This window comes from Phocoena sinus, chromosome 5 (genome assembly GCF_008692025.1).
Source record: "Phocoena sinus isolate mPhoSin1 chromosome 5, mPhoSin1.pri, whole genome shotgun sequence".
NCBI lineage: Eukaryota > Metazoa > Chordata > Mammalia > Artiodactyla > Phocoenidae > Phocoena > Phocoena sinus.
Genome location: NC_045767.1, coordinates 66,177,226 through 66,193,568, shown reverse-complemented (window position 1 = coordinate 66,193,568; position 16,343 = coordinate 66,177,226). Strand labels below are relative to the sequence as shown.

Genomic DNA, 16,343 nt, shown 5'->3' with positions numbered 1-16,343 from the left:
GGGACACAGGTTGAGCCTTGGTCTGGGAAGATCCCACATGCCGCGGAGCAACTAAGCCCGTGCACAACTACTAAAGCACGCACTCCTAGAGCCCGTGCTCCACAACAAGAGAAGCCACTGCAATGAGAAGCCCATGCACCACAACAAAGAGTAGCCCCCGCTTGCTGCAACTAGAGTGCCCGTGCACAGCAACAAAGAGCCAACGCAGCCAAAAATAAATAAATAAATACATACATACATAAATAAAAGAAAAAAGAAAAGGACTGCAAACTAGAAAAAAAATCCAATAAAAAATAAACCTCTCAAAAAGGACAATTTTTGGCAGATTCATCAAAATGAAAGGAATAGGATCTATATTAGAAGCCTTAGAAGTATGAGAGTTAAGGACGTGTTTTGAAGAAGTCTCAGCATTAAACAAACTAGTTATTTAAATCTGAAGGCTTTTTAGTACTTTCTAATTAACAACCACGAGACAAGTAATCATGTAAAAGTTATACACTTACTATTATGGTACTTGGGAAGATATAGCTGTCTATTAATATAGTTTCCAAAATATCTTGAACTACAAGACAAGGAAAATGTCTGTTACTGAAAACTCCAAAGCTGAAAATGAAAATTTTGGAATCAAAATACACTTTGGACAATGCTATAAAATACTTTTACTTTCATATCTAAAACATACCTAATTCTTGATAAAGACTCAAATTACAATGACATGATGAAATATTTGTAATCTTTATGAATCCTGGACCCCTGTGACTCAGGCTCCACACGGAATCACAGTCAAAGCAGCATTATCTGAATAGCTCAAGTAGTAATAAAGGAATTCCAATCTTTAATTTATATCCCTTGAAAAACATTAAAGAGGATCTCATTTATAATGTCTTATCCTCTTTATGTTGCATATTGTTGGATTCAATTTGCTAATATTTTATTATACAGGGCACATGAGTCTCCTTTTGTTATAACTACTTAACTATATATATATATCATATTACAGATGCTTTAATAAACATAGATTTTTGTTCTGTGTTTATGTTCATGAAGGATATTGGTCTATAATTTTCTTTTCGTAATATCTTTGTCAATGTTGGTATTAGGATTTAAACTCTGGAAGAGTTTGTGTTAAATTGGTGTTATTTCTTACTTAAATATTTGGTAGAACTCACTAGTGACGACATTGATAAGATGACATTTAATCTAAGTCCCAAATGACAAGGAGTTAGCCATGTAAAGATCCGGAAAAAGAGAGCATTCCAGGCAGAGGGATAATTGCAGAGGTACTAAATGAAAACACATGAACACATTTTAAAACCTCCACAGGGCACACGAGTGTTCTTTTGTTATAACTACTTAAGTATATATATCATATAACAAATGCTTTAGTCAGTTAACAGGGAGCTAAGACAGCTTCAATTCATTCAACATTTATGGAACACCTCCTATATACACAATACACACTGAATTTCAGTTTTTATCTGGGGGATGGGAAAACTAAAAAGAATTGACAAACTTGGGAGCACAGACTCCGATTTTCATAGGAAATCTTTCAGGTATCACTACCCATATTTTAGCCACCAATTGTGGCTGTATTGTACAAGGCAATATCCCCATTTCACTTACAAGGAAAATGAAGTTTACAGTTTCACACCCTTAGTACTCGCAAACCAATTCCTATCTACTTCACAGTTTCTCAGCATGAGTCCCAATTTTTGTCACAGAAAATATACTTGTCATAAGAATGAAGGACTTCTAAGATAGCACACCTACATAGGCTATAGAACTTTGAGCAATGGAGTTGCTGGACTCCTAAAAATAGGAGCAGTAGAATGAAGGAAAAGAAGACAGAACATGATTTTGCCAACACTGCATTTTTTTCCTAGGGCTCCTGTCAAAACTGACAATCTCTGGGCTGTCTCTAATATTGTGCAGAATGCATTGCCTTTATATATCTATAGTTTACAGAACATTCTCACATAGCAATATCAACATTACTTATATATACTCTAGATAGTGCTTTCTATGTGCTAGACACTGTTCTAAATGCTTTCCATATATTAATTCATTTAACCCTCACAACCCTATGAATTAGGTACCATCATTATCCCATTTTATAAAGTAGGAAATGAGGCACTGACTGGTTATGTAATATTTTCATAGTCACACAGCAAGAGTCAGATCAGGGACTCAAACCCAGGCAGTCTGGCACCCAAGTGCACGCTCCTCACCACATTATGCTGCCTATCCTCTACTCACTCTTACAACAAACCATACTGGCTAAATAAAACATACTGCTAATGACTGATGTGGGTTATCAGGACTTATTTGAAGATAGCAAACCTCACCTATCCTAGTTCAGCACAATAGCTCCAATTATCCCTAGTGCCCCACTAATTAAAGCCTCTTCTCTTTAGTCTGTTGAAGGGAACTCTTAATCCTCATTCCTCATGTTTCCAATGCAGAAGGCCTTCCCTAGAGAAACACCCTTGGACTCTCTCCCTACCCCTTACTTATCACTCCATGTGAAAAGAAAATTGAGTTTATTTAATTAGTGAATTTGGAAGAATGAACAGGGGCATATATCACTCCCTCCCCCTTCCAGTCTTTGTCTGCCAGTGTTTCTGCAGGAGGTGGGCATGCATTCCAGACTGCTCTTTGCCACGTGCCTTGCATGAGTTGGCTGGAGGAATCTGCAATTCTTCAGCTGTGTCTAGATTAGACGGTAAGTTCTAATTCAGGAATAAAGTATTTGCAAGCCTGCTTGACTGAAGATCTAAAGCCATGTCCCCAGACATCTTTTTTTTTTTTTCTCTCCATGGGTTCCAAACTCAAGTGTAAAAGGAAGAGTGCTATTTATTGGACCCCTAAAACTCACACAGTCTGTCTGATCATCCCTCCCGTTCTGGAAGAAAGATGGAAGATATTTCTTCTTTTGACTCTCCCCTAGGTTCTCCTTCTCTATTTTTATTGTGTTCATAGAGTTTCCTTCAAATGATCCACTTTGTATAACTCACTTCTAGAACTTTCATTTCAAGGATGCCAAGGCTGAGAGGGATCAATAAGGTGGAGTAGGAAGATGTGGAGCTCACCTCTCCCCCAAAAGAGTTCAAAATTACTTCTACATGTGGAACAATTTTCAGGGAAAACTAACTGGAATCTGGCAGAAGAACAAAGGCAGCAAGAAACAGCTCCACGTAACCAGGCAGAGACAGAAAAAAAAAAAAAAAGCATCAGGTTGGGAACTGAGCCCCCAGGAGTGACCTCTGTAAGGAAGAGAAGGTCCACACAGGTGGACCCTCGCCCTGGGGAGTAAGCAGGTCGAACCACAATCTGGTCATCCCAGTCCTGGGGTCCTGCGTAGAGGAGACAGGCCCCCTTGTCTGCTGAGAAATCCACTGGGACAGACAGAGGGCTGGAGAAGCCTAGGCTCTACACGTGAGGAGTGACCACATGCTGGCTTGCTGAGAACCAGGGCAAAGAGAGCCTTGCACTGGCAACTGCCGCCTTGCCCCACTTCCCAATCCAAAGGGGCAAACACCCTGGCCCCATTCACTCCACACCACAGCCGGGCATGAAATCTGGGCAGAGACTCAGTGTAGCTGCACAGAGACAGACCGGGGCACCTGGGCTGTGATCCGGGTGGAGCCACAGCGGCCACTGTCAGCATGCATGTGAGGTAGCGCCACAGGAGCCTGCAGTGGCTAAGTGCTGAATCTTGGGCATATAGGCCCTAGGAGAGAACTCAATCTAGCTACCGCAGAGATAGCTGGGAGGTCCTGGTGCGTGGTGTGGATGGAATGGTGACAACCACTGTCAGCAAGCTCAGGAGTAGCAGTGGTTAGTCTCCTAGCAAGAATACCCCAGTGTGCCCACACCACACTGCAGCTTAGCACTAGATATGGGGCAGACAGTTCCTGGGAGTCTGCCACAGAGGCAGCCCAGACCTCAGGCAGCAGCGCAGTCACCTCAATTCCTGCAGCCACAACACCCCGACCCTCAGCCCCAGCCTACTCCACACCACAGCCTTTAACTAGATCTGAGACAAAACAGATAAAGGGACACAACCCTGGGCTGCTTCTGAGTGGAACTATGGATGCCTACACAGGCAGCACACAGGTGCTCTGTGACCATGTGGGCGTCACTTGCTTCAGAAATCACCTCCTTTGGGGCACAGCATGTACTCAAGGGCAATGGAGTCCGACTGAACCCAACCTTCAAGCCTTCCACCCCAACAACTGGGGAGCAGACCCTGCCCCTGACAGGGCAGTGACAGCCACGGAGCAGAGAGAAAACCCTGCCTCACATCCAGTACAGGCTCTGGACACCAGAATACCAGCCACACTCCCATCAAGGGGATAATGGCCAGCACACCCTGAGGAAAGATGCGGCTGAAGTCCATACCAAAACCAGCCACTGTGCCAAAAACACTGGACACACACAATCTATGCAGGGACACTCCCACATAAAAACACCCTTCAAGACCACCGTAGATAACTGTTCCTCCTAAATTCATAGAGACAGAGAAAGTTACGTAAAACAAAAAGGCAGAGGAACTACTCCCAATTAAAAGAACAAGAGAAATCCCCTGAAAGAACAGATAATAAAACAGAGTTCATGGGCTTCCCTGGTGGCACAGTGGTTGAGAATCTGCCTGCTAATGCAGGGGACACGGGTTCGAGCCCTGGTCTGGGAGGATCTCACATGCCACGGAGCAACTAGGCCCGTGAGCCACAACTACTGAGCCTGCACGTCTGGAGCCTGTGCTCCGCAACAAGAGAGGCCGTGACAGTGAGAGGCCTGCGCACCGCGATGAAGAATGGACCCCGCTTGCCACAACTAGAGAAAGCCCTCGCACAGAAATGAAGACCCAACACAGCAAAAATAAATTAATTAATAAACTCCTACCCCCAACATCTTCTAAAAAAAAAAAAAAGAGCTCACTAGTTTACTAGACCCTGAGTTCAAAAAGGAGATAATAAAAATTCTAACTGATTTAAGAAAGAGTATCGATAGAAATGCACATCACTAGAGGAATGAGGAACTAGAAGCTATAAAGATGAACCAATCAAAAATAGACAATTCAATTGCTGAGATTAAAAACCAATCTAGAAGCAATGAAGAGCAGACTAAATGCCACAGAAGAATGAATAAGTGACCTGGAAGATAGCAAAATGGAAATCACTAAATCAGAAGAGCAGACAGAAAGACAATGAAAAAAAAAATGATATCAACATACGAGATTTATGAGATAATACAAAACGTGCCAACGGATGCCTAATAGGTGTTCCAGAAGGGAAAGAGAAAGAGAATTGAAAGTGTAATTGAAGAAATTATGGCTGAAAACTTCCCAAACCTAAACAAGGAAACAGATCTCAGGTACAGGAAGCACAGAAGGTCCCAAATAAGATGAACCCAAAGAGACCCACACCAAGACATATCATAATTAAAATAACAAATTTATTTTATTTTATTTTATTTGGCCACACAACACCGCTTGCGGGATTTCAGTTCCCTGACCAGGGATCAAACCCGGGCCACAGCAGTGAAAGTGCCAAGTCCTAACCACTGGACCACCAGGGAATTCCCTAAAATGACATTTAAAAATAAAGAAAGGATTCTAAGGGCAGCAAGAGAAAAACAAAGAGTCAGTTACAAGGGAACCCCCATATGGCTATCAGCAGATTTCTCTGCAGAAAACTTCGCAGTCCAGAAAGGAGTGGCATTACATATTCAAAGTCCTGAAAAGGAAAACATGCAACCTAGGATACTCTACCCAGCAAGATTATCATTTAGAACAGAAGAAGAGAAAATTTCTTAGACAAGCAAAAACTAAAAGAACTCAGCAATATTAAACCTACCCTAAAAGAAATATTAAAGGATATTCTCTAAATAGAAAAGAAGCAAGAAACTATAGGAAAGGGAAAATCACAATAGGAAAGGCAAATATATAAAAGGATGGAAGATCACTTAAGGCAGTACACAGATTAAAAAACAATCAAAAAATTGTAAAAGCAATTATAACTACAACTAACAGTAAAAAGATATTCATGAAGATGTAAAATAGGACACCAAAATCACAAAATGTGGGTGAGGGGAGTATAAAAATATAGATCATTTAGAATGTGTTTGAAGTTGAATGACTATCAGTTTAAAGCCAGTAGACACAGCTGTGAGTTAACATACTTGAACATACTTGAAACTACAGTATATTTTAAATTTGTGGTTACTCCATGGTAACCACAAATTTAAAATATACTGTAGTTTCACAAGAACCAAAAAGAAAGTAACTCAAGCGTACTACAAAAGAAAATTATCAAACCACAAAAGGAAAAACAAAAAGAAGAAATAAAGAACTATAAAAACAACTGAAAAACAAGGGTTAAATGGCAATAAGTACATACTTATCAATAATTACCTTAAATGTCAATGGACTAAATGCTCCAATCAAAAGACACAGCGTGGCAGATTGGATGAAGAAACAAAAACAAAAAACAAGAACCCGTAGTGTGCTGCCTACAAGAGACTTCCTTCAGGGTGAAAGACACACAGACTGAAAGTCAGGGGATGAAAATAGATAGCTCATGCAAATGGAAACACAAAGAAAGTGGGGGTAGCAATATTCACATCAGACAAAATAGACTTTAAAACAAAGTCCATAAAGAAAGACAAAGAAGGGCATTATATAATGATAAAGAGATCAATACAAGAAGATAATATGCTCGTTAACATATAATCCTCCAATACAGCAGCACCTAAACATATAAAAGAAACACTAACAGACATAAAGGGAGAAACTGACAACAATAGTAGCCAACCTTAACACCCCTTTGACATCAATGGACATATCATCCAGACAAAACATAGGTAAGGCAACAGAGGTTCTAAATGACACAATCAGTTGAACTTATTTGATATCTACAGAATACTACATCCCAAAACACCAGAATACAGATTCTTTTCAAGGGCACATGAAATGTTCTCTAGGACAGACCACATACTAGGTCATAAAACAAGCCTCAACAAATTTAAAAGGACAGAAATTATTTGAAACATCTTATCTGACCACAACAGTATGAAACCAGAAATCAACCACAGAAAGAAAAACAGGAAAAGAATGAACACATGGAGACTAAACAACATGCTACTAAGAAACCAATGGGTCAACAATGAAATCAAAGAGAAATCAGGAAATGCCTGAAGACAAGTGAAAATGAAAACACAACCTTATGAAATCTATGGGATGCTGCCAAAGCAGATCTAAGACCGACATTCACAATGAATCAGGCCTTTCTCAAGATACAAGAAAAATCTCAAATAAATAACCTAACCAACCACCAAAAAGAATTAGAAAAAGAAGGACAAACAAAACCTAAAGTCATCAGAAGGAAGGAAATAATAAAGATCACAAAAGAAATAAATACAGATCAAGAAAACAACAGAGGGGGCTTCCCTGGTGGCGCAGGGAAGGTTGAGAGTCCGCCTGCCGATGCAGGGGACATGGGTTCGTGCCCCCGTCCAGGAAGATCCCACATGCCGCGGAGCAGCTAGGCCCGTGAGCCATGGCTGCTGAGCCTGCATGTCTGGAGCCTGTGCTCCACAATGGGAGAGGCCACAACAGTGAGAGGCCCGCATACTGCAAAAAAAAATAATAATAAATAAAAAAAAAAAAAAAAAGAAAACAACAGAGGGACTTCCCTGGTGGAACAGTGGTTAAGAATCTGCCTGCCAGTGCAGGGGACATGGGTTTGATCCCTGGTCCAGGAAGATCCCACATGCCGCAGAGCAACTAAGCCTGTGCACCACAACTACTGAAGCTTGTGTGCCCTAGAGCCTGCATGCCACAACTACTGAGCCCATACTGCAACTACTGAAACCCACGTGCTCTAGGGCCCGCATGCCACAAGTACTGAGCCCGCGTGTGCAACTACTGAAGCCCGTGCTCCTAGAGCCCTTGCTCCACAACAAGAGAAGCCACCGCAATGAGAAGCCCATGCGCCACAACAAAGAGCAGCCCCTGCTCGCTGCAACTAGAGAAAGCCCACGTGCAACAACAAAGACCCAACACAGCCAAAAATAAATTTTAAAAAATAATAAAATAAAAAAATAAAATAAAGTAAAATAGAAAACAACAGAAAAGATCAATAAAACCAAGAGCTGTTTTTTGGAGAAAGATAAATTCAACAAACCTCTAGCCAGGTTCAACATGAAGAAAAGAGAGAAAACCCAAATAAACAAAATAAGAAATGAAAGAGGAGAAGTAACAGCTGATACAGAAATACAAAAAAATCATAATACTATGAACAGTTATATGCCAACAAATTTGACAACCTAGAAGAAATGGACAGTTTCTAAAAACGTAAGACTTACAAGAACTGAGTCCAGAAGAAACAGATAATTTGAACAGAACAATCACCAGACGTGAAATAGAATTAGTAATTTAAAAAAAAAAACTCCCTGCAAACAAAAGTCCAGGAGCAGACGGCTTCACTAGGGAATTCTACCAAACATACAATAAAGAAATTATACTGATCCTTCTCAAAATATTCCAAAAAACTGAAGAGAAAGGAACACTGTGAAATTCATTCTATGAAGCCACCATCACTCTGATACCAAAACCAGACAAAGAAACTGCAAAAAAAAAAGGAAATTATAGGCTAATATCTTTAATGAATATAGATGCAGAAATCTTCAAAAAAATATTAGCAAACTGAATCCAACAATACATAAAAAGGATCATACATCATGACCAAGTGGGATTCATTCCAGGGTCGTAAGGATAGTTCAACATATGCAAATCAATCAGTGTGATACACCACATTAACAAAAGGAAAGACAAAACCACAAGATCATCTCAAAAGATGCAGGAAAGCATCTCATAAAATTTGACATTATTCCTAATAAAAACTCTCACCAAAGTGGGTATAGAGGGAACATATCTCAACATAATAAAAGCCATTTATGACAAACCCACAGCCAACATAATACTCAACACTGAAAAGCTGAATGCCTTCCCACTAAATTCTGGAACAAGACAAGGATGCCCACCCTCACCACTTCTACTCAACATAGTACTGGAAGTCCTAGCCCCAACAATCAGATAAGAAAAAGAAATAAAAGGTATCCAAATTGGAAGGGAAGAGGTAAAACTTACACTCTTTGGAGATGACATGATACTCTATATAGAGAATCCTAAAGTCTTCACACAAAAACTACTAGAACTAATAAATGAATTCAGCAAGGTAGCAGGATACAAGATTAATATACAGAAATCTGTTGGATTTCTTTACACTAACAATGAAAGAGAAAATTTTAAAAGTTATATCGTTTATTGCATCATAAAAAAGAAACAAAACCCTAGGAATAAACTTAACCAAGGAGGTGAAAGACCTATACACTGAAAATTATAAAACACTGATAAAGGAAATTGAAGATGATTCAAAAAAATGGAAAGGTAGTCCATGCTCTTGGATTGGAAGAATTAATATTGCTAAAGTGAAGCACTCTACAGATTTAATGCAATCACTATCAAAATACCCATGACATTTTTCAAGAACTAGAACAAATAATCCTAAAATGGATATGGAACCACAAAAGGCCCAGAACTGCCAAAGCAATCCTAAGGCAAAAGAACAAAGCTGGAGGTATAACCCCTCCAGACTTTAGACTATACTACAAAGCTACAGTAATCAAAACAGTGTGGTATTGGCACAAAAACAGACATATAGATCAATGGAACAGTATAGAGAGCCCAGAAATAAATCCACATACCTATGGTCAACTAATCTATGACAAAAGAGGCAAGAATATACAATGGAGAAAAGACAGCCTCTTCAGCAAGTGGTGTTGGGAAAACTGGACAGCCACCTGTATCAATGAAATTACAACATTCCCTCACACCATCCATAAAAATAAGTTTGAAATGGCTTCTATTACTAAATATAAGACATGACACCATAAAACTCCTACAAGAGAACATAGGCAAAATATTCTTGGACATAAATCATAGCAATATTTTCTTAGGTCAGTCTCCCAAGGCAATAGGAAAAAAAAGCAAAAATAAATAAATGGGACCTAATCAAACTTAAAAGCTTTGAAACAGCAAAGGAAACCATCCACAAAACAAAAAGACAACCTATGGAATGGGAGAAAATTATCTGTAAACAATGCTACCAACAAGGGCTTCATATTCAAAATATACAAACAGCTCATACAACTCAGTACCAAAAAAACAAACAATCCAATCACAAAGTGGGCAGAAGACCTAAGTAGACATTTCTCCAAAGAAGACATACAGATGGCCATCAGGCACATGAAAAGACGCTCAACATCACTGATTATTACAGAAATGCAAGTCAAAACCACAACGAGCTATCACCTCACACCAGTCAGAATGACTATCATCAAAAAGTCTACACATAATAAATGCTGGAGAGGGTGTGGAGAAAAGGGAACCCTTGTACACTATTGGTGGGAATGTATATCGTTGTAGCCACTATGGAAAACCATATGCAGGTTCCTTAATAAAACAAAAAATAGATCCATATCATCCAGCAATCCCACTCCTGGGTATATATCCAGAAAAGATGAAAACTCTAATTCAAAAAGATACACGCACTCCAATGTTCATAGCAGCACTATTTATAATAGCCAAGACATGGAAACAACCCAAGTGCCCATCAACAGATGATTGGCTTAAGATGCGGTATATATATATATATACAATGGGATGTTACTCAGCCATAAAAAAAGAATGAAATATTGCCATTTGCAGCAACATGGATGGACCTAGAGAACATTATACTTAGTGAAGTCAGACAGAGAAAGACAAATACTATCTGATATCACTTATACGTGGAATCTAAAAACAACACAAATGAATCTATATATAAAACAGAAACAGACTCACAGACAAAGAAAACAAACTTATGATTACTAAAGGGAAAAGGGAGAAAAGGAGGGACAAATTAGGAGTATGGGATTAACAGGTACAAACTACTATACATAAAATAGATAAGCAACAAAGATTTACTGTATAGCACAGGAAACTATATTCAATATCTTGTAATAAGCTGTAATAGTATATAATCTGAAAAAAAATAACTGAATCACTTAGCTATAACCTGAAACTAACAGAATATTGTAATTCAACTATACTTCAGTTTAAAAAAAAAGAATGCCAAGGCCCTCTTATAATTATAAATATAGGTACATGGGGTTTTTGTGTCTGTGGAAGGAGGGAAACTTGACAGCCTTCATAGATGTTGTCATACATTGTTGCTGGGAGAATTAAGCACTGTCCGTAAGACTCCTTTGAGAAAGGACAATAGAAAGCTGTACCTGGTCTCTTCTGGACTTTGTCCTGTGTATATTTTTCTGGTGCTGATCTTAATCTTTATCCTTTCATTGTAGTAAACTGTAACCATGAGTATAACAGCTTTACTGAGCTCTGTGAGTCCTTCTAGTGAATCATTGAACTTGAGGGTGGTCTTGGGGATCCCTGACTACACATACTTATTCCCAAAGCCATAACCAGACCATATATTAAGTATTTGCTAGGTTTTTCACTGACGGGTTACATGATTTTGAAATGACCAAGTTAATGCCACAGCCAGTTCCTCGGACTGAGAGGTCATCAAATACTATTTACAACTAGAGAGGGTGGAGACAGAATTAAGCCAGGAATAAGATCAACAATTTCAGGAACATCTCTTTCCTCAATTTTTTTTCTTAATGGGTTGTTCATTAATTTTTTTTTTAAGAAATCGTTTCGCCAGTTTTTCTTCTGTTTTAATATTTAATAGTCCTTGAAACCTCCAGAGATACTTTTAAAAAATAAATTAGCTGCTAGGACTCTACTTCTTTGACATAAGTCAAACTTAATAGGAATAGGTTACTCTTCATTACCTTCTTTAGCAGAAAATTGACCTTGCAGTTATTTAGCAGAGTGAGACTAGTGGTGGTCATTTCAACAAACGTGATTCTGAGCCCTTTAAACCTTTAAAAGATTAATCAGAAAAATATACTCTCTGCTTTGAAATACCTTATACACAAAGGACATCAACAAAAGGGCAAATAATAAAACTGGAATACATAAAACACAACCAAAAAAATACACTTAACATTTGTATAGATTTTTTTCTTCATACTTCCTTAAAAAGATATGGTAATATGATCCAATTATCTGTTCACAAATTCACAAACAAAAGAGACCATTACCCAAGCTCTCTTTAGTTTGTACATTAACCTTTTCAGCTTTACTGCTCCTATAAAACCTCAGAGAAGAAATCCTCAGTTTTCTTTCCTGAACCACGATTCCCTGAACCTATACTGTATAAGCCAGATGTGAGTTTACAAAATATTACATGTGAAAGTATTGATAGAACACTGATAATACAAAAGACAAAAGTAAAATGCATAAGAGTCTCCAATATTTTAAAGCAAAATATCAGGTTCTTAATTATCGTGGAAACCCACTGAACTTAGGAATTCTAGTTTTATTCCATTTGAACATTCAGAAATTATTCAGATGATAACTTAAAGCAAGATATTATTATCATTAAGAAGAAAATAATAGTTGTACCAAGTAAACAACCAAAGCCATCTCATCTTAGAATTTGAACTTATAAAAATGAACATTTCAAGGAAAAGTAGGTTTATAAATGTCTACAACAATAATTTATCTAAATGGGAATTTCTAGGTTATTAAAAAATGTCAGTCACAAGACCCTTTCATAAAACAGAAATATAGATCAAGAGAAAGAAAAAGATAATCTACCATACACATCACTATAGCATGACCATCTAGTCAATGCATTAATTTTACAAAGAATAATTTCAGGCTTTTATAATTGATTTCTAAAGGTAAGATTCAATATTCTTATCGGGGGGAAAAATTGTCTATAATAGAATTTTGGCATTACCATTAAAATATCAACTAATCAACATAAATGCCTAGTCTGCATTTCATTGTTGCAAGGAGAAAATGTTCAAATGTCCACCTGACTCATGATTTAAAGTACAACACTCTGGTTGGTCTTTAAATCTGCATTTTAAAAAGGAAGAGGAGGGAAGGGATGAAATAGAATCTGAAAGATTAAACTGGAGGAGGGAAAAATGGCTAAGATAGATTTTAAAAGAAAAAAAAAGGTCACAAGCAGAAAATAAAGAAATGAAACCCAAAGAGTAGTTGCCTCTTAACATCACATAAATTTTTCTCTGTGATGGCAAATTCCTGGCTTCAGAGTTGAACTACCTCATTTCTGAAGACAACCAAAAATATACATTCGTATCTGAGTAATTAATGGGACATTTTAATTCACTGAACAATTGTTAACTGCCTCTGTGCAAGGATGTACAAGGCCCAGTAAGTACTACCACTAAGGAAATATATGCAAATGAGTGATGCCCTTTCTGGGTGTCTCTAAGAAGCTCATCATTTCAGCCAAGCTGCTAATACTCCAAACATTTCTGGAACTTTCTTTGGAATACTCAGTACCCAAACCAATATAAACTTTATAGTTTATATTGTATTATAGTTTATAGCTAGTACAGAAACATGTCTCCAGGCCCTTTGACTGCTCTCACAGTAAAAATATTTGATTCTATACTGGAGTCAACTCCATACTCAGAAGTTGATCATTACCCACCATTGAGGAAATCTGCAATATTACACCTCAAATCCTGGCAGCAAGTTAGAAAGGGGACTTTTACAAAAATTTGAAAAAATAAATTTACAAGCTTCCAAAATTAAAGCGAATGGCAGTGATTCGGATCATCTTAACTTGATTTAATTTTGACCCATCTAAGGACAAGGCACGGTTCTAGGCACGGGGAAATCTGCAGAGAAAAAAACGTTTCTGGCCTGAAAGAGTTTGTTGTACAGGGAAACTCTCCTAATGCCCGGACATTTGCAACTGACCAAAGATATTCATAAGCCTAAAAACAAAACCTGGTGTGTGCATGAGGGGGCAGGAAGGGGGACTGCACTCCACAAATTCTCTCATTATTTTCCGTTAGTGCTGTCAAAACGGGTACTACTCACACTTCAGGGCACTGAAAGCCAGCTCATAGGACAAACGCTGAAAGGATTCATCCTCAGACTCGGTGGAGGACGGCAGGGGCTCATTCCCATACTTTATTAAGACTTTCTCTGGTGACTTTTCGAATCGAATGCCCTGAAAAATGTTCGCTGCCATAATGTAAACGGAGTCCGGATAGCCAGTTTTTTCGAGAAAACCAGTTGAGGTTTTTTCGCTGTATGCTGTGTCCCCTGACAGCGCCAGGGAAGAGAGTTGGAGATAAGAGAGTTGGGAGATCTCCTCGGTAGTTTTTTCTTCCGAAAACTCCTCTTCACTGGCGGAGTCAAGCATGTTTGCCCCTTCACTGTAGTAACTCAAGCTTGAATTACAATTCAGATGTCCCAGGAAATGGTTTTCCTTGTACCTTAAGCATCGTCTCTGAAAAGAAAAGATTATCTCGGTAAATCACTATTTCTGCAGGACCACACTTGGTGGCCCACCTAGTGTGGCCCTAAAGACCAAGAGGTGGCATTTACTTGGCCGACCCGAGCATCCCATACTTCGAGCCGGGCAAGTCCCAACGAAACCTCCACACACTCACAAAGGGAGAAAGGTGGAGACGGCTCTCAATCGCCTCCGAAGCGACGAGGCTTTTACCGAGGCCCGTTTGGGAGCGTCTGCGGCCCCTCGGGCGCTCCTTTCACTGGCTCCCGCGAGCCCTCCCTCACCCCAGAGGGCGGAGGTTCCCCGGGGCTTTGGGGACAGAGACGCCGCAGCCGCAAGCACTTCGGGCACCTGTGGCTGGTGCCTGAAACAGCGCCCTCGGGAGCCCCGGACTGCGGGGCTGCGGCGGCGACCCGCGCCGGCAGTTTGGTTCAAATGAGCCTCTCCCACCCGCCAGGGTCTGGGCAGGGGGGTCGCGACCCCGGCTCTCGCTTCGCTCCGGTTCCCGGAGGGAGGACCCGCCTCAGGGCTTCGCCCGCCCGTGCGCTGTCGCGCTTGACGGACGCGGCTGCGGAGCACAGTGGAGGGCGAGGCTGGTGAACCAGTCGACTCAGGCCGCGGAAAGGTAGGCCTCCCCCGCCTGTAGCAGTCCGCCGGCCCAGGACTCGGGTCTCCTTGGCAACCAAGGTGGGGGAGGGAACGCCGCCGGAGGGAAGGGCAGTTCCCGCGGGATTTGGCTAGAGCCTACTTTTTCTCAGCGAGTTGCTCTTACTCCCTCGTCCCGGGACGCTTGTGTCAGCCCTTCGTGGAGTTGAAGGCCCATGCACAGTTGGACCGCGCCATCCTGAGCGTCCTCGACTTCCCCAGATTCACAGGTGGCCCCTTTTCCCCAACACGTCCCCTGCGGTCTCCTTGAAAGCAAGAATTTTGTATCGCTGACAACACCCAGTTTAGCGGGGGCGCAGGAAATGTTAAAACAGAAGAGTGGGGCTTCCCTGGTGGCGCAGTGGTTGAGAGTCCGCCTGCAGATGCAGGGGACACGGGATCGTGCCCCGGCCCGGGAAGATCCCATATGCCGCGGAGCGGCTAGGCCCGTGAGTCATGGCCGCTGAGCCTGCGCGTCCGGAGTCTGTACTCCGCAACGGGAGAGGCCACAGCAGTGAGAGGCCCGCGTACCGCAAAAAAAAAAAAAAAAAAAAAAAAAACAGATGAGTGTAGAACTACGGAAGAAAAGGAAAGAAAGGGACTAGTCGACTTTATTTCCACGCTTTTTAGGACAATAGATATCACATTAGACGGACCCTTCCAGAGCAAGTTGTGTAAAGACCTTTGCCAATTTAAGACCGCATCCTTCCTTTCCAGGAGTTGCCTGCAAAGAAAGATACTGCTGAAATGGGCCTACAAAAAATCAAATTCACCCCACCTTTCAAATTATAGAATGGAACTGGGATTATATATAAACCACCCCAAAGGGTTTTAATATGGATGCTTTAATTTTTGAGAGCCCTGGAGCGAAGTCTGCATCCTAATGCATCAAAGAAAGTGAGCTGTGCTCATTTTTTTTTTTTTTTTTTTTTTTTTTGGCGGTACGCGGGCCTCTCACTGTTGTGGCCCCTCCCGCTGCGGAGCACAGGCTCCGGACGCGCAGGCTCAGCGGCTATGGCTCACAGGCCCAGCTGCTCCGCGGCATGTGGGATCCTCCCGTCCCGGGGCACGAACCCATGTTCCCTGCATCGGCGGGCTCTCAACCACTGCGCCACCAGGGAAGCCCTGTGCTCATTTTTAAAGGTAGTGGAAAAATACTCTCTTAATTTCTAGAATAAAAACAAAATGAATGAGATTTAAATCTTCTATTGAGTTTATGTGCATTTTAAACACTTC

General features: G+C 40.6%; 1 protein-coding gene across 2 annotated transcripts in view; it reads right to left on the bottom strand.

The window, feature by feature from the left end:
* Positions 1–14,757, bottom strand: part of NSUN7 (NOP2/Sun RNA methyltransferase family member 7) — a 62,584-nt gene extending 47,827 nt beyond the window's left edge. For both annotated transcript variants that reach the window (XM_032633776.1, XM_032633775.1), the window contains exons 1-3: positions 14,620–14,757; positions 14,042–14,456; positions 504–562 (exon numbers count right to left, since the gene is read on the bottom strand). In XM_032633776.1, coding sequence (XP_032489667.1) covers positions 504–562; positions 14,042–14,369 — 387 coding nt within the window. In that variant the 5' untranslated portion in view covers positions 14,370–14,456; positions 14,620–14,757. The remainder of the gene's footprint in view (positions 1–503; positions 563–14,041; positions 14,457–14,619) is intronic.
* Positions 14,758–16,343: the final 1,586 nt, after the last annotated feature.